Genomic DNA, 23,546 nt, shown 5'->3' with positions numbered 1-23,546 from the left:
AGCTGTGAGTCTTCTTGGGTAAGTCTATAAGAGCTTTGCACACCTAGATTGTGCAATATTTGCCCATAATTTTTATCAAAATAGATTTTCAAGCAGATGTAAGTCAAAACTGTAACTTGTCCACTCAGGAACATTCACAGTCTTCTTGGTAAGCAACTCCTGTGTAGATTTGGCCTTGTGTTGTAGGTTCTGCTGAAAGATGAATTCCTCCCCGAGTCTCTGGAATAAAGCAGACTGAACAAGGTTTTCCTCTAGGATTTTGTCTGTGCTTAGCGCCATCCTGTTTCTTTTCATCCTTTCATCTTTTCAGTCTCCAGTATTTGCCAATATCAAGCATACCATGATGCAGCCACCACCAATGCTTGAWAATAGCAGTTACTCAGTGATGTGTTCTGTTTGCCCATAAATAAGGCTTTGCATTTAAGCCAAAAAGTGTATTCCTTTGCTGTGTTTTTGTTGCAGTATTACTTTAGTGGCTTATTGCATACAATACATGTTTTGGAATATTTTTATTGTGTATATTTGTATTCTTCTTTTCACTCTCTCATTTAGGTCATTATTGTGGAGTCACTACAATGTTGTTGATCCTACATTTTCTTCCGTCACAGCCATTTAACTCTGTATCTGTTTTAAAATCACCAATGGCCTCATGGTAACATCCCTGAGCAGTTTCATTCCTGTCCTGCGGCTCAGTTCAGAAGGATGACTGTATCTTTGATGTTTCTGGGTGGTTTAATACATAATCCACAGCATAATTATTATCTTGACCATGCTTAAGGAGATATTCAATATCTGATTTGTTATTGTTACCCATCTACCAATCACTGCCCTTCTTTATGAGTCTTTTGAAAAGCTCCCTTGTCTTTGTGGTTTAATCTTTGCTTGAAATGCAATACTTTTTACTTGTAGTCATTTACCAGACGCTCTTATCCAAAACGACTTACAGTGGTGAGTTAATATATTTTCATACTGGTCCCCCGTGGGAATTGAACCCACAACCCTGGCGTTGCAAACACCCTGCTCTGCCAACTGAGCCACACGAGTCAACCACAATTATTTCACACAGAATGAGTCCATGTATCTTATTATGTGATTTGTTAAGCCACATTTGACTCCTGAGCCAATTTTGGCTTGCCTAAACTAAGGAGCTGAATACTTATGCAACAACTATATTTAAGATGTGATAAAAAAAAAAACTTAAATAAATAAATATATTCCACTTTGACAAAGTATTTTGTGTAGATTGTAGACAAAAAAAATGACAATTAAATGCATTTTAATCCCACTTTGTAACAAAATGTGAAGAAATCCAAGGGGTCTGAATACTTTTACAAGGCATTGTATATGTCTGTATTCCACACTGTTTGCATGTGGGATAAAGACTTTAAGAAGGCATGTGACAGTGTGTGTGTGGCCCAGGTTGCCAAGTGCAGTCTGTTGGACCTATGTGCGTGTTTGTGTCTATGTGTGTGTGTGGGTGTGCATTCATGCCTGTTCTATATATACCTGGTGGGTGTTGGAGATCCCGGAAGACTGCTGGGCCCGATCTCAGGCACCTGTGGGCTGTAGGAGTTAGTGCTGACTGTAGGTATGGCCCTTCTGACCAGGCGGCCCCAGGTGGCGATGTTGATGTTCATCTGAGGAGCACGCAGGAACGTCTTCCCTGAGGAGGGAACGCAGGATAGGTAAGTGGCACACTAACCTCAACACCGGTCACAAAGCCGGACGGGGAACACTAATCATCACAACACCCCTACAGGGCATGACCTTATGACCCCGGGTAACCATGGAGATCATCACCTCACCACTATTTGATTACCTATATTTAGTGTAAAAGACCTAATTAAACCATCCAAAGTGGACAACGAAAACTTAAGACAACTGTATGATTTCTCAGAGTAACGTGAAATKAATGTATATTTTCCATAAAAACATATAAAGTTTCTCTCCGTTTGGGCCAAGGTTATTATAGTAAACTAAACCTTATCCTGATAAAAACGATTTAGTAATATAATATAAAATAATCAACAAACCTGTTTGAAAAACTAAAACTATACTGAAACTATTACCTTCGACTCCAAAACTAACAAAAATAAAAACCATTATGAATTATGTTGTGTTTTTTCCCCTCGGCTTTGGCCCAAAAATTCTAAAGGGGTTTCAAGCTAATGAATCTGGCAGGTAAATGTTGCCAGGAGATGGTGATGTTTCACTATCACTAGCTATCAAGGAAAAAAGAATCTGCTAGGTAGCTAACTTGATTCTTCTTACATGTACTACTAAAGTTAAAAAGCATTGGATTGGTGTAAACCCCTACTGGTGTAAACATGGGCGAGAGAGAGCTTCCTTCCGCCACATTTTTTGCACCAGTCCCTGTGTTAGTCCTTCTAAATCCAAGTCACATTGAGATTGAATTTATAATTTCAACCTAACCAATGACCTTGGCTACGTTCAGATGCCAAACACTCAAACATTGCAGATTGAAATGCCATGAAGAAAGCTGATGTGATTCCTTATTCTACATATCAAAAATGCATGTTTGTTCTACATAGGCTATTTCTATCGGAACGTTCCAAAACGTTGCGTTCTGCTGAGCGCACCCCTTATGTATACCCTACGAAAGTGACGTAACTTACCAGGAAGTAGCCTTGTAGTTTTTGAACTTTCGTATGCTTTTTGAATAGTTTTCAAAAAGCGCAAAAACACAGCCATTTTAATCACAATATCAAATCATTTCTGGGTAAGGACCTTAATTGTTTTCAATTAAAATGGTAAAAATAAGAAAAAAATTGCTTCTTTACAAAGAGCAACTTCTCAAGAATTTGCGCATATTGTCGCACATTATTCCAATCACAGAGTGTGGAAATATAAAGAAAACCACAAGAAAATCTTGGTTTTTGACTGCACTGAACCGTTAATAAAAGGCATCTGGCAGAAATTATTTTAGAAATGTTAGCAAATGTATTAAAAATAAGAAACAGCTGCGCCACTCGGGAGGCAAAAGGGTCTGAATACTTATGTATATAAGCGATCCGATTCTTATTTTTAATACATTTGCTAACATTTCTAAAATCAGTTTTTGCTTTGTCATTATGGGCTATTGTGTGTAGATTGTTGAGGAAATTGCTGTATTTAAACCATAGAAGAAGCCTGTAACGTAATAAAATGTGGAAAAAGTCAAGGGGTCTGAATACTTTCCAACGGCACTGTATATCTTAAAATGACCGTGTTTTCACAAATTATGATATAATCATCAAGCCCATTCAAAAGATTAGGGGACAGGAACCGGAAGTATGAAGACGTCACTTGCACATTGTATTACTGCCCCCTAGTTGGAAGAAGTGACATCCCAAAAAACTGTACAACACAAATGCTTCCTAGCCTCCCAGGCATGCTTTCTGTCCCTAACACTAAATAACATAAAAACGAAATATATTTTTTATACAACTTTAACTAAATAGAAACAAGCAAATCAGGTCTGAAAACGAACTAAAATGAAAACACAATTTAAAAGAAAAATTAAAAAAATGAATAGAATTAAAAACAAAAATATAATAATGTGTGGACTTCCTATTGAATATCAAACAAGATGTCTTATACTTTGGGCCCTATTATATATATATTTTTTCTTCAGACAACAATGATTTACCTTGCTGCTTTGAGAATATCTTTTTTTGTCTCTGCAGTTTGGGTCGCCTCTCAATGACAGGGTTGAAAAATGTGACCTGAACAAAAAGCAATAGTTAGGCCTACCAAGTAAACAGTCTTCATCATAGGAGGGTATCGATAACTGGGTCGTGTTCATTAGGGCAAGCAATGGAAAACATTTTAAACCGCTTGCACCGAAAACAAAGAGGAACATTTCTTAATTGTACAGGTCCAGAGGTAGTCCCTCCCTGTTTCAAGAAGAAGTCTGCTCTGAACACAACCCTGGTGTAGTGTCAAAGTGGGCTACCTCTGCAAACAGGGTTCCCTGGGGCTCCAGGTAGAGACACATGCCGTGACGCTGGTTGTCCAGGAAGTCCGCCAGTCGCAGGAACTTGACGGCACAAAGCGAGCGCCAGTCTCTCCAGTACACCGAGATCTCCAGCTCACGAGACTGCAGGTCAAACAACGCACAAAAGGTTAAGCACACACATATGCAAGCAGAGTTAAAACTCATGCGCCATTTTCATGGTGCAAATAGATCTGTGCAGACAAATACCATCAACCTCATTATAATGTGGCAGCGTGATTGAATTTAAACCTTTCTTCAACAATGTGCATTACTAGAAGGCGATTAGTTAACTCGTCTGGTGAACTGAGCAATGCATAAATAGTAGTCTCCGTAAAACACATTGTTGTTGAAAATACCCAAATTTAAATTGCGCTGCCAGATTAGGTTTTGCTATATTTCTCGCACAGATCTACGCTTTTTTGCATCAAGAAAATTTGCCCATAGTAGTTAGCAAGCACAATAAGTGAATAAACGCACACACTAGGGTATTTAAAAAAGGCAAAAGTATACCATCATTCACTAATCAAAAGAACACAAAAAGTATGTCTGTCTGTGTGTCATACCCTGTCTAGCTCCAGTGTAAACTTCTGATCCCATGACTGGTTACTGACAGGTCTCCAGCTGGTCTGTCCCACCACTGTGTTGTCCAACTTCAGCACAGCACTGATCTCATCTGGAGAGGAACACAAAGATGAAATACCATTTCCAGTCAAAAATCGACATATTACAGTATTGGTCAATACATACATTGTTCAAATGACATTACATTTCAATTAACATGGTGTTCTTTCTTTAGGATAAACTACATAGAGTGCTGCGGCTCTGTATATTTATAGTTTTTCTACAATCCATACTCTTTAAGCTGAGGGGATGATGGCAGGGGAAAATCAGTCACTGGACAGGTTTCAGGTTTCTCTAATGTGTTTTTTTTTGTCAAGTATGCATATAGCTGCGTCGGAAACGAGCCCTGGTCAGAAATAGTTCACTATATATGGAATAGGTTGCCATTTCAGAAGCAACAACACTGACTAAAAATATAAAACGCAACATACAACAATTTCAAAAACTCTACTGAGTTAGTTAATATAAGGAAATCAGTCCATTTAAATACATGTATTAGGCCCTAATCTATGGCTGTTGATTGTGGCCTGTGGAATGTTGTCCCACTCCTCTTCAATGACTCTGCGAATTTGCTAGATATTGGAGGGAACAGGAACACGCTGTCGTACACGTTGATCCAGAACATCCCAAACATCCTCAATGGGTGACATGTCTGGTGAGTATGTAGGCCATGGAAGAACTGGGACATTTTCAGCTTCCAGGAATTGTGTATGGGGCTCTGCATTATCATGCTGAAACATGAGATAAATGGCACGAGAATGGGCCTCAGGATCTCATCACGGTATCTCTGTGTATTGAAATTGCCATCGATAAGGTGCAATTGTGTTCGTTGTCCGTAGCTCATGTCTGTCCATACCATAACCCCACCATGGGGCACTCTGTTCACAACGTTCAGCAAACCGCTCACCCACTCAACGCCATACACGCTGTCTGCCATCTGCCCGGTACAGTTAAATCCGGGATTCATCCATTCAGAGCACACTTCTCCAGGTGCCAGTGGCCATTGACGGTGAGCATTTGCCCACTAAAGTTGGTTACGTCGCCGAACTGCAGTCAGGTGAAGACCCTGGTGAGAACGACGGGCATGCAGATGAGCTTCCCTGAGACAGTTTCATCAGCTGTCCCAGATGAAGAAGCCAGATGTGGAGGTCCTGGGCTGGCGTGGTTACACGTGGTCTGCGGTTGTGAACCTGGTTGGCCACACTGCCAAATTCTCTAAAATGGCATTGGAGGCGGCTTATGGTAGAGAAATGAACATTTAATTATCTGGCAACATTCCTGCATTCAGCATACCAATTGCCTCCTCCCTAAAAACTTGAGGCATCTGTGGCATTGTGTTGTGTGACAAAACTGGACATTTTCAAGAGTGGCCTTTCATTGTCCACAGCACAATGTACACCTGTGTAATGATTATGCTGTTTAATCAGCTTCTTCATATGCCACACCTGTCAGGTGGATTGATTGTCTTGGCAAAGGAGAAATGCTCACTAACAGGGATGTAAACATATTTATTCACAACATTTTAGAGAAATAGGCTTTTTGTGCGTATGGAACATTTAGGAGAGCTTTTATTTCAGCTCATGAAACATGAGACCAACACTTTGCATTTTTTGTTCAGTATATGTATAAATATTGTAACATTGTAAATCCCTGGATTTCAGATGGTGATAAAAAAACACATAAATTGAGTCACTTATTGATCGAGGGCTGATAGTAGGAGAGACTGCTGGTGTTCGGAGACTCACAAGAGAGATCTTCACTCTTGGAGAGGTTCCGTGCACTGGCGCCTCGGTTGCGGTTCCCCCGGCTCATGAAGGAGGAGCGGGTCTCGCTGGGGCTCCAGCCAGGCAGTGGCACGGAACCGGCTTTTGAACGACCTGGAACGTTCTCAAGCAGGTCCTGGCAGCCCATGAGTCTGACGTCTAATGTGCCTGGGGAAGACGAGAGATTTGGAGAGGATGGGCAAAACACAGTACTACAGAAATACTGACCGAGACCTACCAATTTATGGTCATTTTTATGAGTACCACTTCAGCGAGGCAGCGGCACCCATGACGGCGTGCGTGCGACACCCACACTGCTCAAATCATAGGCAAACACACCTTTTTTAACCCGATAATGATGTTAGCAGACTGCCTCAGTAGAAATGGTAGACTATAGACTTATGGGTACTTGGTAATTGGCTGCTTTTCAGTAGCTAACTAGAAACACGTTTAAATGGACAAACAGGGCTCTGCCTAGGATTTTTTAACAAGGTGGTGCTGATGTAGGCCTAAGGTTAGGTAAAGGAAAGGTCCGGAGGGGGTTAGTCAACCCTTAAATTATATCAAACAATTTAGCCAACACAGAAGTCTTGTGTTTGAGCCTAAATTAAATTGAGGTGGTATCAATGACACTCACATTTTTTGGGGGTTACATTTCAGGGAAATTATTATTCTAATGGCTAGGTGTCTTTATGTGGATAGTCTAGTGAAAATGTAAACTGGCTGCTGAAATTGTGTTTGGGGAGAAAATTACTGGATGCAATGTAGTCGTCTAACAGTAGGCTATTTGGAATATGAAACAACTGGACTAGGCCTATATGAGATCCATCTCTGACCTCATCCATCAAGTTAGGTCTGACTACTAGGCTGCCATTCATTCAACATGCCTCGTCATCATTGGTGAACTGACTACTATCACATCGTTAGCAGCCTACTGTTGACATCAAACTACATCTAGAGGACAGATTAAGAATGGATTAATTAACATAGGCCTACTAATCTTTAAAACAGCCTAACATAACTTTCTGTGAAGGATGGTATTAGTGGAACAGCTCTCTCTGCCATGTTGGTTTCATCTACGCAGCAATGCGCACTGAACTTCCTCACCATCGCGCGTTTCCTTGCTCGCCAAGGCGCTTGCGCCTACTACAGTTGAGGCGATCAAAGGATGTGCGGGCAAGAAAGTGTCCTTGCTTAGTTGACTAAACATCGCTGTAGCTAACTACCTTCATTGTAATGACACCTTAGCTAAGGAGCGAACTATGAAATAATAGTGGTTATGTGCTTGACAATCGCATACAACTTTGGAAAATGTATTTGGCAAACAGTTTGTTGTCCACTTTCCCTACCCCCTTTTTCCTCACACATCAGTGGTATCAACGGACGAAGTAGAGAGCTGCCAACCAGCTCAAGGGAGGAAAATAGTTCCAGAGATAGAAGAGGAATGAAACTAACTTGACCAGACCCAGCTGCTATTGCATTAATGTCTATGGGAGAGCCACCCCCTTAAGTAAACAGGCACATATTATTTTTCCAACAATAAACACCCTGAGTGAACTATCTTCATTTATCCACCATCGTTGATAGGACAACAACTACGGGGGTTGGTCCGGAGTGGAGAGCTAGAGATGTTTTCTCCTGTTCCCAAGTCAAGTCCTCTGATTGGCTCAGCGCCAACTTCAAAACCACAACGTGCCAACTAGAAGCCTATTTTTGCCGATTTTAGGGTCGTTTTTCGTACCAGCGTGCTTTGACCTCAAATTGCGTATCATGGTACGCAAAATGCGTGCAGGTTGGCAGGTCTGCTGTCTTGATATATTGGTAACGGCATACTTTTTTAAAGACAGAAATCCAGATGCCAGTATGTAAAACGCTTGAACTTGAACAACTCAAGTTTTTTGCACAAATCTTCCATTGACATTAATACATGATCAACACTATCGTCAAATTAAGCACGCATATCCCAAGTTAACATTCAGCCCTAAATTCAGAGAGGTTTACAGCTTGAAAATGGTAACCACTGCTGTGGGATATCGGCCCGTTACCTGTGAGCGCGGCGGGCTTGGCCACGGTACTGTACTGGTTCTGGGTGGAGATGATGCTGGAGCGCGGGCTGAGGGTGGGCGAGGCCATAAGGGACAGCTCCTCCACTATGCTGCTGCTGCGAGGGTGGTTTTTGGGCAGCTCGCTCAGCCTCTCCTCCAGGGAGTACTTGAGCAGGTCCAGCTTCTGACTGGACTCGTTGAAGCGGGCCTGGGCCTGGGGAGAACGGCAAGGTCAAAGGTAAAAACAGGATAATCTTCAGTAGGCACAAAATGGGTGAAAGCTCTGAAACGGTGCAGGTACACTTTTTTTCAGTAAAAAAATGTGTTTGCTCCCATACTTGTTTTTACAGAGCATGATCCAGGAAAAACACATTAACAAACAGAAAATGTATTTTTAATCCTTGAGTTCATCCCAGCCATTTAAAAGTGTTTGCTCCCATTTTGGGTATACGTTTGTTGAGCAGTGAGTTGTCTAACAGTTTAGCAATAGCTTTAGAATACCTTTTTTGGTCTAATTGTTCTTGGGGTCAGGGTAGGAGTGTTGACCTAGGATCAGTTTAGCCTTTAAGATCATAATTATATAGACGGGGGGGGGGGGGGGGATCCTAGATCAGCACTCTTACTCAAGTATGGCTTTGGCCTGTACCTCTGAGTGTGCCCTCTTCTCTGTGACCTTGCCAGAGCCCAGGAGCTTCATGACATTCTTGGCACCCTCGGCCACGGCTGACTCTATCCTGGCGTGGTGACACAGCTCCTCCACCCGTAGGTCCAACGGGCTGATGATGGGCTTGGCTGGAGAAAGAGGACCTTGTTAGTCTATCAGCACATTTTCGGCGATCCATTTCAGCAGAATCGCTCATCTTGATCACATAATGAATAGTTCTTTCGGATGGAAGGTCATTTGTAGATCTGCAATTCTGCCTAGTTCGACTGCAATGTAGTCGTTCTCAAATACACACTGTGTGTGTGTCCATATGCGTCAAAGGGGATTACACAGGACAGGAGAGGCCACGGACTCAATGAGTCACAGGCAGGTGTGTGTGTGTGTGTGTGTGTGTGTGTGTGTGTGTGTGTGTGTGTGTGTGTCTCTCACCCATGACGTCGTTGTTGTCAAAGCTCAACTCGCTGGCCTGGCTGCCTTTGAGGATCTGCATCCTGATGAACTCGATCTTTGTTTTGCTGTCCTGGAGCATCTGTTGAGCAGTCGCTAACAATTTCCGGTCCTGTTAGAAAAATTTAAACACACACTATCACTAATAGGTATACACATCTAGCATACAGGCTAACAGTCCACATCTAGCATATAGGGTAACTGTACAGTGTGATGTTCAATAGTATCTGATTCAAACAGCTTTATGGGAAAACATGAAAAAAATAACAACACACCTGACCTAAATTCCACATCTACAAAAGTAACCCATTTCTCTTCAAATCACGACCTTAATTGGAGCAACATTTTTCACAGTGCGGATGGAAAAAGTTATTCACTACAGATTAAAGTAGAATGTCATTGTGTTATCAGTGACCTTCGAAGCATGCACACACTGGTCCGTGGAGTAAACTAGTCAACTCCACCCAGAATTCCTCTGGCGGCGGCGCATGCTATGCCGGTGTAGCGGGCAGGAAAGGCTTCCGTCTGACAGGCATTTCCTGGCTGACATCAGGCACTGCTATTTCCCACAGGATGGTGCCAATCTCTACAAGCGCTCCGGCAGGGGACCACTGACCGGGGGTCGCCAACATTCCACACCTTATTATACAGCGGTTAGCTCACACAGGGTCAGCTATGGCTGATTTCAGCACTGGGGTCGCCAAAATTCTAAACTTTAGGGATTTGGAACTTTGATGGGGGTGAGGGCCACAACAAAAACATCTCAAATCATCATGAGGGGCCGCAGTGGCTCGCGGGTCTGCGTACCCACATCCATACCCACACAAACAGTCAGAGCCTGCCCTTTTGAGGGCCCTAATTGAAAGTAAAGTTTTAAAGTTAATTTCCTGCAATTCTACACATTTTGCCATGGACATAGAGAAAATGTTGCAGTTTTAAAGCAAGTTTGGTGCAATTCTACACATTTTTCCATGTGGCGGAGAGAGGATTTTGCAATTGTATAACTMATTTCCTGTAATTCTGACATATGTTAGATAGCTGGCTAGACTAACTTAGCGATCAAAAATGTTTTAACTGACATGGGCCAACTGAGTGACTGTCAGTGACGCATAACCAGAGAAACTGCTGATGCACAACCAAATTTCAAAAAATGCACCTTGTGTATTGTACTATTCTAAATCTCTCAACTGTAAGTTGAGACTCGGACTGAGTACTTATTTTTTTATACAATGTTTTGGGGTGAAATTGATCGGCGGGCCTACAAAAGGGGGTGGCCAGCGGGCCCAGTGGCATCATTGGACCTGGGCTTCCAGGTCTAATATGAGTTTCCATAACCACACAACACTTGCGCTTTGCAGTATAAAAATATATACTGACATTTTAATGATAAAAAAAAAAATCTATATACTGCGCTAGGCAGTAGGCACTGCAAGAAGCCCCTGGAGTGACGTAGTGCCTGTTGTGACTGGTCGAGATTCCCAATGCACTGGACCGCTCACATCCCTTGACCCCTTTTCCCAATCCTACAGCACCGGTTAGATGTCACTGTCATCACTCAGCAAAACGCGTGTCACTCAGTCAGAGTCTGGATATTCTGAACTACTTCCGAAACAGTGGCAAAAAAAAGGTTTGGGCAGCAGTGAATGAGGTCGAGAGGGCAGAACAACCAGAAAGTCAACGTACAGCAGCAGAGTTAGCCACGGGTTTGTGCAGGGTTGGTGGTAACTAACTAGGTAGTCTCCCTCAGCATAAGGGTTGGCTACATAAATAAATATATGTGAGGGAGAGACAGAGAGAATACAAAGCATTATGTTTGGAGCAAACACAACACGTCACTGAGCACCACTCTTTATATTTTTAAGAATGTTGGTGGCTGCATCATGATATTTTATTTTTTAGGTTAAAAAGAAACCAAATAGAGCTAAGCACAGGCAGTCTGCATTCCAACAGATACTGGGAGACTAATTCACCTTTCAGCAAGAGAATAACCTAAAACACATTCCTGGGTGGCCTAGTTACAGTTTTGACTAAAATTGGCTTGAAAATCTATGGCAAGATTTGAAAAAAATGTCTAGCAATGATGAACAATCAACTTGACAGAAATTGACAATTTGAGGATAAATGAGCAAATATTGTACAATCCAGGTGTGCAAAGTTCTGAGAGTCTTACCCAGGAAGACTCGCAGCTGTAATCGCTGCCAAAGGTGATTCTAACATGTATTGACTCAGGGGGGTTGAATACTTATCTAAATCAAGATAGTGTTATATTTTCCATTAATACAAAAAATATATAATTTCTTCCACTTTGACATATTTGGTGTACATCGTTGACAAAAAAAATGACAATTAAATCCCACTTTGTAACATAACAAAATGTGGAAAAAGTCAAGGGGTGTGAATACATTCTAAAAGGCACTGTATCTGGCATTACACTCTGAACTCTGATATTATATTTGTAGGACGTGTTGGGATGCATTCTGTGCTCAGTCATTCATTTCAAGAGAGGAAGTAGTGATTACACAGGGAAACAATCTGTTCGCGCCTCTCTTTTATAGCTCAATGGGAGATACACTCTTCGTCAGACCTCCACACCCCAAAGTTTTTCTGTTTACAGACCTACACAATGGCCTATTTTGGGATCAAAATGGCTAACATCGCTGAAAAGTGACGAGTTTGCATTCCTGCATATTTACAATGGTGGCAACTGAGCTCAACATTTTGAATAATGGCTTTTGTGGTCTCTTAAGCTTTGGAAAAACCCTACCTGATTATTTACAAGAATGGTCAAGTGAACAAGAGACTGCAGGGAGGGACTAGCTGCACTTGACCAATAAGACACACTCATAAAAAAWAWAAAAAATTGAGAGCCCTAATGAACATGTCCCCTGAGTTCACTACTGAAAATGACTTTGTGAAAGTCAAAAGGTTAGAGGTCGTACCTTGGAGGAGCCATTGGAGTACATCTGGATCATGTTCTCCGCCCCCTGCTTGACCTTTAGCTCAATGTCGTTCTGCTTCTTCAGGGCGGCCAGGCGGCTGCTGCTGGTGCACATCCTTATCTCACTGGCAGGGGTGTCCGGGGTCAAAGGGCACTCTAAAAACAAGGTAGAAGATCAGAAGGGAAGATATGAAGCTGGGCTATTAAAACTTTAAAAAGTGATTCTCTGATACTTTTGTATACTTTTAGCAAGGGATGCACGACATATCGGTGAACATATCGGAGTTAGACGATATTAGCTAAAAATGCCAACATCGGTATCGGCCCGGTGTCTTGTTTAATGCCGATGTGAAAAACCAATGTCAAAGCTGACGTGCATACCTATATAACGTAGTTACATGAAGTAATGACGCCACGTAAAATGTTGCGCTACACGTGCAACACAGCATTCCTAACCTAGCCCACAATGTCTGCAGTGTGGATCAAACAGTCAACAAGTTGAGCAGTCATTTGAAAGAATAAGAAACTTTCAGATAATGGAATTCATTGCCCTTGACAATCAACCGTTCTCTGTCGTGGGTGTGGTTGGCTTTCGCGACTGGTCGAGCACCGGTACACACTAACGTTACCAAGTGCGCTATCGTTCAGATGTTGCCCTACCAGAGTTACACAGTAATAGAGTCACTGCTATTAGCTTCACGACATACTATGGAACGCCGTTTGGGTCTTTGCGTGTCAAAAAAGATACACGTCAAATAACACTATTTGACATGTTAAATAAGCTTTTAATTTGACATGTCAAATAACACAGTTCTATGAGAATGTTGTGTGTTCTGAATTTGCACGTGCAAGCCACGTGCCACCACTACTATCAGTAGCACTGTCAAAGCGGTACAAAAAAGTCTGCAAACAAGCAAACACCGTCCACAAACGATGTGTTTACAATACCGCGTTGGTAATAAAGCATTATTTGTTCGACCGCAACTTCTGGGGTAGCTAGCTAGCTTTAGCTTGGTCCCTAGCTAGCACCAATACAACCAGCCTGAAAACAATGACCAGTAGAAACTAGAGTCATTTTCATTATTCTTAGCAATGATTTAGGAATCCTTGTGAGTAAGTATTAGCTAGGTAGCCACTTGTTGTTCCCCTATTGAAATTGAACTTCAGTTCATGAAAATAAATAGCTAGCCAGCTACTTAACCCTGTTGCCCGAAGCCAATGTTATAAGTAGCCAGCTAGCTTCATCTGACTAGTGATGCTCGACCTAACCCGGGTCATAGATGGTCCGACCACCATTAATCAAATAAGAACTGTCTTATAAATTAGGGTTATTTTAGATGACACCGAGATATATAGTTAGCTAGCTAACGATAGCTACTGAAACGGATGATGTCGTTTTGCTATGTTTTTGGGGAAGAACATTGATTGCATCCATGAGCTATCTAGCTTTATTTTATGACCAGCACTGTAGGTGCGCGAGACCACTTACCAGCATACATATCGATGAATCGTTGTGACATATGAAATACGAGTGATAGTGTAATCAACGCGTAATAACGGCATTTTTTTTTTTTAACGCATTAATTTATTATGTGATGTGCAGTCATATTCAGGTCCTGATTGGTCAACAAGCTTATTTGACACGTCAAATAGTGGCAAAGACCCAAACGGCGTTCCATAGAAATCATGGTTGAGAATGAAACGACAGAACAAATGAACAACAAAACAGCACAGCAAGTAAGTGAAAGAAATAGGTTTTGATTATGTTTTACTGGTAATGGGGACATACTTAAATGCCAACAAAATAACTTTTTGGTCAGTGTGGTGTGTAACCTTTATTTAACTAGGCAAGTCTGTTAAGAACAAATTCTCATTTACAATGATGGCCTACCCCGGCCAAACCCGGACGACGCTGGGCCAATTGTGCACTGCCCTATGGGACTCCCAATCACGGCCGGATGTGATACAGCCTGGATTCGAACCAGGGACTGTAGTGACGCCTCTTGCACTGAGAAGCAGTGCCTTAGACCGCTGCCTCTGTGTGTGTGTTAACTATTTAACTGTACTAGAATGCTTAAAAGGCCACAACATTTTTTTATATCAGTTATCGGTATCAGGTTTTTTGGCAAGGAAAATATTGGATATCGGTGATCACTCCTTTTAGCCAGTAATTCTGAAAATAGTGGTAACGAGCCAAAAGTGGTCCCCGAAAATGGCGTGACTTGACTTTAACATTAATCTCAAGACTGTTATTTATCTAATTAACTATGTTTAGTTGTTACCCTATTAAATTAATCATGTAACAATTAACTCATTAGGATCTGGGGCACCTTGAGAGCGTTCTTTAAAGAGTTACCATCTCCCGAATTAAACTCTAAAAAAGGTCTTTACCTATCACATCTATAAACTGTCAACWTATTAATCACACCTCGTATCATATCATCATTCTGAACCGTCATAACCTTGCATCTGCAAAAACCTGAGCCTTACTTATGATTCAGTACTACACAAATTCGTTTATTTATTTACGAGCTAATTAAATGGGTACACAGGATAAACATACACACTGCACCGATTATTGACTGGAGACGTAATATGCTGAAAACAGGTCCCTAGCGGAATGACAACAGCATGGATGCTTGTTAAAGAAGAGATGGAGAGGGAGAGAGAGGAACAGAGACACTTTGCCAACATTGCCACATTCAGAAACTACTTTCACCTACAATAACCATATACTTTGCACACAAACCACCGCCCGCTTAGAGCAAGAAATCATGAATGTATTTACGTGAAATGCCTTTGTTCGCCAGGGATCTCTCGGTGACCGGGGCAGCCTTGGAAAGGGGGTTGGGCCTTTTTGAGGCACGTTTGTAAGGATCCGATTGTCTGAAATGGTTCTAACAACTCTTCTACTGTTGTCCTTCCTCGTAGTTGTCCGGTATCCAGTGACTTGTCGTGTATTCCTGAACAGAGTTGATTTTCCTTCCAGTCACTCTTGAAGATGCTTCTTTGTAGATAGGCTAGACAGCCGTATCGATGTTTCCCCGATGGGTTGATGAGAGTAGCGTAATACGATGGTTTGAGCAGAGTAACAGGATGGTCCTACTAAAATTCGATTTAGAAGATAACTTACTTAAGACAGCTAATCAGCCGTACCAGTGATTGTACGGGAGGTGAGTTTATAGTCTCCACCTCGTGTTGCGATTTAAAGTTCAAACCATTTTAAACGCGCAGCTGCAGCTTCACGCTTTTCTGGTCCAATGTGCTTTTTTCTTAACCCATCATTTATACAGTTTGCTCGAGAGTGGCGTTCCGGCAGGCTGGCACGCTCCCTGATCACACTCAGGGGCGGTGATTACTCACTGTGCAAAGTCATGGAAAACAACTATCTCTTATAACTTCTCAAATCACATCCCTCTCTTAACAAAAACACGTTCATAATGTTTTATTTTACATGCACAACGCATCGTAAAATATATGCAGTGGGTATACTTTCCAAGTTACAGTATTTACTTCATTTTTTTTTTATGACGTCMCAAAATAAACAAAATTACATTAGTGTTCTATAGATCGCCTCTGACCATTCCCCACGTTCTATGTTAGAAATATTGTTCCAGTATTTGCTTTTAAACGTGTTAAGAGTTTCAGCGGGAAAAAGGTCTGTTGAGACATAGCACATTCCTTTGGTGAATTTGGAGAGCGCAGGCCTGGATCTTCTCCCTTGATTTACAACAAGACATGAGTTGTTAATCCCCACTAGTTCTTTCCTTCCCCCTCTACAGGTGAGAGGGGGTCTGATTTAAGTTATTAATTGCAAAACTGAATCGGACCAATTTAGAAACTCGTGGTCAGTCATGACACTATGCGCAGGTACTGTATGTGCACCACATCATTGCTCTCTCTCTCTCGCTCTGCTGTGTGTGAATCTTAATAGCTGTCACTCAAATGGTGAGGGGGTGAAGCTCATTGGCTGGAACTCTAATTGCTAGGGAGCTGGACCCACGTGGGGGAAAATATAGGGAACATTGCGCTGCACAGCTTCCAGAAAAACAGTCGCTTTCAAGCTAGGGATTTCAATTTGTGTAAAAACAGAAGGCCTGTTGGTATGAAAACTATTGGAGATAAATTCTTGTTTTTATACTTTCAGGTGATGGGCCTGATTGGTGTCACTTTTGCTCCAGCTAACAAACAATAATCAACTAATCATGAAATCAATTAGTTTAATCAGCTGCGTTTTCTAAGGATGGGGGAAAAAGTGACACCACTCCGGCCCCCAACGACTGGAGTTGCCCACCCCTAATATGAGGAAGTGACAAAATGCAGTTTAATCAGCTGCGTTTTCTAAGGATGGGGGAAAAAAGTGACACCACTCCGGCCCCCAACGACTGGAGTTGCCCACCCCTAATATGAGGAAGTGACAAAATGCCTTAAAGCATTGGGATTTGTTTCGAACTGTACAGAAGTTAGGGGAACCCGCCGTGGCAGTCTCCGTAGTAAAACAAGATTGAACTTGCTGAAAACTACATGTGACGGTACTGTACATGCAAATACGACATGCCTGTTTATGGTATRACTGAGAGGCCCTTTTTGCTCAATGCCCCCGATGTCGCTCATGGTGTTTCGCCACAGTTGTGAGAGCAGTTAAAGTCGGGGTCTGTTCATTAGGCACAAAACAGAAGAAAATTGCTACGGAAAATGAAGCGTTTCGTGCTGGACGACTTCAGGTAGTCCCTCCGTGTTTTTGTCAGTGTTTTGCTACGGTGAACCCAAATTAACACCACCCAGGAGCTCCATGCTCTCCTCCTGCCCAAGGAGCTGTTGGGTCTCCAGCTGTGTGCAACCCACTCACTCACAAAAACAAAAGTGTATAATTTCAGTCAAGCTGCGGTGCTGAGGCATGAGCTCACTGCTTTTCGTGCCTGGGCTCGAATGGCTGCTGAGCGGAACACCTCCTCTATACCCCGAAGAGAGCCGAGTGAACACTCACTTCATCACACACGTGGGGAAAAAACCTGCCCGACTGGCTTTTCTTGGCTCTTACTGTTGGCTCGTGACAGTTTGAGGGCTAAATTTCATATTTCTGGTAAAATAAAAAATGAGCAATAACAGGTCCAATTAAAAGCTTAGAAAGTGGAATTGACTTGACCCCATAGCATCACATCCCCCCTGCAACGCTACATTGAAATGGCACCACAGCTGACAAGCTCTARGCCTATACCCAGTCAACAGCACTAACCAGTTAGCATTCAATTATCACACAACACCTTAATGAGAAACGCATCCTGTTAAACATTGGGGTCTCTGCAGAATCTTTAAAACGCCTCAGGGGTCGCAGATTCATTCAAACACAGCCTAATGATTCATTTAATCATCCATTAAGCTGGCAGTGAATCTCTGTGGTTGCTTTAAATAGGGGAGATGAAAGAAGAGTACATCAGGTTGCTCTAGGCAACACCAGACATAAAGTCTGACGCAAATGAGAATGATTACGAGGTTCCTCAGACAATGTGACTGAACTGTGTTCAGCATCAGATAGACGGAATGTCAGCAGATGCAAATATAGATGGTGGATACTCAGCCATGTTGTGTGTGTGTGTGTGTGTGTGTGTATAGAATGTATTGCAGTCACCATTGCAGTCCAGACTGACATTTGATCATCTGTGTGTGCGCGCATCTCGTGTGCATCTGAGTGTGTATCCACGCGTGTGCCTGTGAACCAGGGCTTCCCTCCAGAGGAGTGGGGTTTGGTCGAGGGTCAGGACCAGTCAACGGCCTCCTCCTCTCCACAGCCCACGCTGGGCCGGCCGACAAGTGCTGAGTCACTGAATAGCAAGCAGGGTGATGTCMCTCCTGGAGCGCTGACAGGGGAACACTCCCCAAGACAAATGCCTGATCCCAGGTCAGCCACAGATAGGGGAGCCCYCGACATACACTATATATACACAAAAGTATGTGGACACCCCTTCAAATTAGCGGATTCGGCGATTTCAGCCACACCTGTTGCTGACAGGTGTATAAAATTGAGCATACAGCCATGCAATCTCCATAGACAAACACTGACAGTAGAATGGCCTTACTGAAGAGCTCAGTGACTTTCAACGTGGCACCGTCATAGGATGCCACCTTTCCAACAAATCAGTTCATCAAATTTCTGCCCTGCTAGAGCTGCCACGGTCAACTGTAAGTGCTGTTATTGTGAAGTGGAAACGTTAAGGAGCAACAATGGCTCAACCACGAAGTGGTAGGCCACACAAGCTCACAGAATGGGACCGCCGAGTGCTGAAGCGCGTAAAAACCGTCTGTCCTCGGTTACAACACTCACTATCAAGTTCCAAACTGATTCTGGAAGCAACGTCAGCACAAGAACTGTTCGTCGGGAGCTTCATGAAATGCGTTTCCATGGCCGAGCAGCCGCACACAAGCCTAAGATCAACATGCGCAATGCCAAGCGTCGGCTGGAGTAGCGTAAAGCTCACCGCCATTGGACTCTGGAGCAGTGGAAACGCATTCTCTGGAGTGATGAATCACACTTCACTATCTGGCAGTCTGACGGACAAATCGTTTGGCGGATTTGGCGGATGGCAGGGGAGCACTACCTGCCCCAATGCATAGTGGCAAATGTAAAGTTAGGTGGAGGAGGAATAATGGTCTGGGTTTTTCATGGTTCTGGGTAGGCCACTTAGTTCCAGTGAAGGGAAATCTTAACGCTACAGCATACAATGACATTCTAGACGATTCTGTGCTTTCAACTTTGTGGAAGGTCATTTCCTCCAGCATGACAATGCCCCCGTGCACAAAGCGAGGTCCATACAGAAATCGTTGGTCGAGATCGGTGTGGAAGACCTTGACTGGTCTGCACAGAGCCCTGACCTCAACCCCATCGAACACCTTAGGGATGAATTGGAACACCAACTGCGAGCCAGGCCCAATCATCCAACATCAGTGCCTGACCTCAATAATGCTATTGTGGCTGAATAGAAGCAGGTCCCCGCAGCAATGTTCCAACATTTAGTGGAAAGCCTTCCCAGAAGAGTGGAGGCTATTATAGAAGGGGGGACCAACTCCATATTAATGACCATGATTTTGAACGGAGATGTAACAACGAGCAGGTGTCCACATCCTTTTGGTCATGTAATGTATACAGTGACATCGTGCCATTTAACAACTGACCCAAGACCTGTTTAATGTTTTGTAATTCTGCTGGTTATGTTGGGAGTGAAGRGGGAGCTGATCAGTTATCAAGAGCAGACGTGAACCAGAACTTGGCTGCTGATGAGATGACCTGAGGTCAGTTCCTAGTTCCAAGACGCCTTGTGACATTCCACTGGCCATGAGTCAGCTAACAAAAGCCCTTTCTCATCAGATAAGGGTTCAATGAGTCAGGCTAAATTTGTTCCCACTTAAGACTAATATTACATAGAGAAAGGTCCCCCCCCCCAATTTCCAATGTCTAGTAGAATATGCAATAGCAGCAGAGAAACCCATTCCTTCTCTCCTTCTTACCCATTATCAATTTGAGAAGATATTCCCTGCCCATCCACTGTAACAACACAAGAATGAATTTCCCCAGTTCCAGTAACACGGGGAAAAAAACATTGTCGCGCACAAATTCACAGTAGCAGGTTCCAACAGCCTCGAAAGTAACTAATGGAGGCAATAACACAATCAGGAATGTGGGATGTATCAGTCAGCTCCTAGAAGATGACTCACCACAATAGAGTGCATTCATTTTGTGTGGGTCCTATTTGTGTATTCTGTGCATTTGTCATGCATTGTGGGGACTTGTGTTGCTGCTGTCAAATGGAGTAATTATGTGCTGTATCATGTATTGAGTGTCCTTGTACCAAGAAATACCACAGCTGAAGTAGGGCTGGGCGATACTGCCAAAATATCATATTACTATATTTTTTGATTTGACGTTATGCTGGTATTTTATGTTTTGCTAAATTTGCTTTATACATAGTGCATGAGCCTAGGGTGGCAACACATTCAGTACATTCTAAGTGTTTTCAAACGGGGCATTCTGATTGTTTTATACTTTTCAATTTCTGCATTTCCTGCACTCATTTGAGATCATTTCCACACTGCCACATAGCGTTGCAGGATATGGGCAACAAAAAAAAATCGAGGCCTTATTTTTAACCAAATATTGGAATTGCAATTTGACTTGCGATTTAGAGCAAAACAATTGGGTGAACTGTAGGAATCATGGAAATATAATGATTATAGTTAGAATATAATAACGGCCACTTTGAATACAGTGTTGTTTGTCATGACAACAAATGATAAAGCCAGGGAGGTGTTATTAAGAACCAAAGTGTTGGTCACCGTTTCCTAGGGGACCCTGTAACCTTTGGCTACATTCAATGTTCTCTTAGCTACTTTATGTAGCTACCATATTCATGCTTCATCTATTCTTCTTTGATTTAGAATATAATGTTCCACAGAAAACATGCCGATTTAGGCCTCCACCATCACTAGCATCAGGCTTTATTTAACTAGCTGCGATTCTCTGAATCAGTACATATATTAGCGTGCTAGCCTACTAACAATCGATTAGCATTAGCGGCTAAAACGATTTACCTTTTTTATTAAATGTTTTTATTTTATAGGGGGTAGATCAGATGTAATGTTGCAGATAGATTGTAGTTTCCATCAATGTAATTGTCTGCATCATTTCCATCATGCTGCATGTACTGCATTGACCATGCAGACTGAACAAGCGGCTCTTCTGGTCGAGCAACACTAACTGCGCTCCTTGATTGATCGGCGCGGGGCTTGGTCTGTGTGGAAAGCCTCATGGAGAGAGAGCGAGAGGATATAGACAACTCAAATAGCGGAGTAAACTATAAAAACGGATGCTACACACGGCGGAGTAGCATGTCACATTTACCAAACCAAACATTGAAATACCTCTATATACTGTAGCAAAAGACACTATACCGCCCAGCCCTAAACTAAAGTGAATTTGGGTACTGTATTCCACCCAATTCACTTCTCACCATGAATCAGTGGACCATACAGTCCCTAGCAGTTTGTTAGGGTAATTAAACACAATGTGAACTGAAACGAGACTGAGGGGGGAAGAGGGGGGCATTTAGATCAGTCCATACACCTCATATCAAAAAAATAAGTTTCACATTCAAAATTCCCAGATTTTTCCGAAATTTCTGTTGAAGGATTCCTGGAATCTGGAGAAAATAAGCAGGGAGGAAATCCTCTAACTAGGAATACTCTGGCCGGGATTTCTGATAAACCTGGAAAAGCTTCCAGAGTTTTGCAACCTTAATTCCTCCCATGCCCAGTGAACAAGAGCCATACCTAGCAGTTCATCGGGGTCCTTGACCACGATGTGGGCATTGAGCTCCTGGAGCTCCTGGTGGAGCTCCTCCACCTTCTTGTTGGACTTCTTCAGCATGTTGTCCACGTAGGCCAGGCTCTTCTTGTCTGTGGTGACCTTGCGCAGGTTCTCCGCGCCCTCCTTGATTTTCAGCTCCTTGCGAATCTCTCGGCGGATCTGCTCCTTGATCTCGTCCAGCTTCTGCTGCACCATGGTGTCCGACAGGTCCAGATTGTGGCCCAGGCCCAGCCGCTCCGACACCAGCTGGCCCCTGGCATCACCCTGGAGGACAACAGAGAAGAGAGGTGGGTTAGAATGGATGCACTGGAAGGAGAATAGTAGTATAGATGGAGTCAAGACCGGAGCCCTAGACTGAGACTGCATTTATGTAGTCTCTCGACTGTTCAAGAGATCAAGACTACATTTCTGGTTAGTACCACCTGAAGCTGAACTTCATCTTGAAGTAGTGGTTAGGTTGTAAGCCCCTAACCACTGATAAGGGGTCAGATATTATTTWTTTTTTTACCCTAGATCTGTGGTTAGGAGCAATCTCACTCCCACCAAACCTCTGACAGTTTTTTTGGTCAGCTGAGTCAATGGCTAGGATCTATTATATTTTAACAAGAACTAAAAGATGGAACGCAGGTCATTGGGCCACCTTTGCCACTTAATCACACGTGGTGATATGAAAGGACTGGATAGGATGATTACATTGCAATATTGTCATAGCTCTGTGACCAGACAGGCTGGGTGAAATGTTCACCATTGCTGGCCTGGACTTTTTCTTGACCACATGATCCGACTAGGGAAATTAGGCTATTGTGAGCCCAAATTAAAGGCGGTGGAAAAACTTCTGGCCCCATACCTATTCAATCCTTTCAGATCTACATAAGTGACTAGGGGTTAGTAGCTTGGAGTTGTTTTGGAATTGGGCATTAGAATGGGCCTTGACCTGCATCATTATGGACAGTCTTAACTGGGGAAGGATTAGAGCTCTGTGAGTCTTCTTGAATGGAATTACAATGAAAGGTCAACCTACAAGTGCATTCGGAAAGTATTCAGACCCCTTCACTTTTTCCACATTTTGTTACATTACAGCCTTCTTCTAAATGGATTAAATAGACCCCCCCCGTCAACCTACACAAAATACTCCATAACGACAAAGCAAAAACAGGTTTTTCAACATTTTGTGAAAATGTATAACAAATAAAAAAACAGACATCACATTTACATGAGTATTCAGTGTAACTGCCAGTTAGACTTACAGGTTATGTCGTTGTTTTGTGTTTGAATTGTTTACGTGTCCGCTGTGCGGGGAAATGATAAGAGAAGCGGAACTACGTAGCTAATAACTGTTGTAACGGGGATCCTTAYTGTAGCAACACACTTTTGGAGGGAAGGCAATCCCGCGCTGTGTTAGCTAAGTTTTCATGTCATCGGGTGTAGTTCATAAAGTTTGAAGCGTATATGTTAGGATGGTAACGTTATAATAATTAAGGATGAAGCGTGAATAAGAAACCTGCAGACCCCTTTCACAGAAATCACCGGTGATTGGTGGGAGTGTAACTGCCAGTTAGACTTACAGGTTATGTCGTTGTTTTGTGTTGAATTGTGTAACTGACAGTTAGACTTACAGGTTATGTCGTTGTTTTGTGTTTGAATTGTTTACGGGTCCGCTGTGCGGGGAAATGATAAGAGAAGCGGAACTACGTAGCTAAAAACTGTTGTAAT

General features: G+C 42.7%; 1 protein-coding gene across 2 annotated transcripts in view; it reads right to left on the bottom strand.

Annotated features, from left to right (window-relative positions):
* Positions 1-23,546, bottom strand: part of LOC111956542 (serine/threonine-protein kinase N2) — a 50,661-nt gene that overhangs the window by 7,523 nt on the left and 19,592 nt on the right. For both annotated transcript variants that reach the window (XM_023977017.2, XM_023977016.3), the window contains exons 2-11: positions 21,797-22,097; positions 12,477-12,631; positions 9,520-9,649; positions 9,073-9,218; positions 8,427-8,640; positions 6,364-6,549; positions 4,561-4,670; positions 3,956-4,099; positions 3,650-3,725; positions 1,507-1,663 (exon numbers count right to left, since the gene is read on the bottom strand). In XM_023977017.2, the coding sequence (XP_023832785.1) occupies positions 1,507-1,663; positions 3,650-3,725; positions 3,956-4,099; positions 4,561-4,670; positions 6,364-6,549; positions 8,427-8,640; positions 9,073-9,218; positions 9,520-9,649; positions 12,477-12,631; positions 21,797-22,097 (1,619 nt within the window). The remainder of the gene's footprint in view (positions 1-1,506; positions 1,664-3,649; positions 3,726-3,955; positions 4,100-4,560; positions 4,671-6,363; positions 6,550-8,426; positions 8,641-9,072; positions 9,219-9,519; positions 9,650-12,476; positions 12,632-21,796; positions 22,098-23,546) is intronic.

Source organism: Salvelinus sp. IW2-2015, linkage group LG32 (assembly GCF_002910315.2).
Source record: "Salvelinus sp. IW2-2015 linkage group LG32, ASM291031v2, whole genome shotgun sequence".
Taxonomy (NCBI): Eukaryota; Metazoa; Chordata; class Actinopteri; order Salmoniformes; family Salmonidae; genus Salvelinus; species Salvelinus sp. IW2-2015.
Note: the sequence above shows the minus strand (reverse complement) of the source record. Positions and strands in the feature narration are given on the sequence as shown.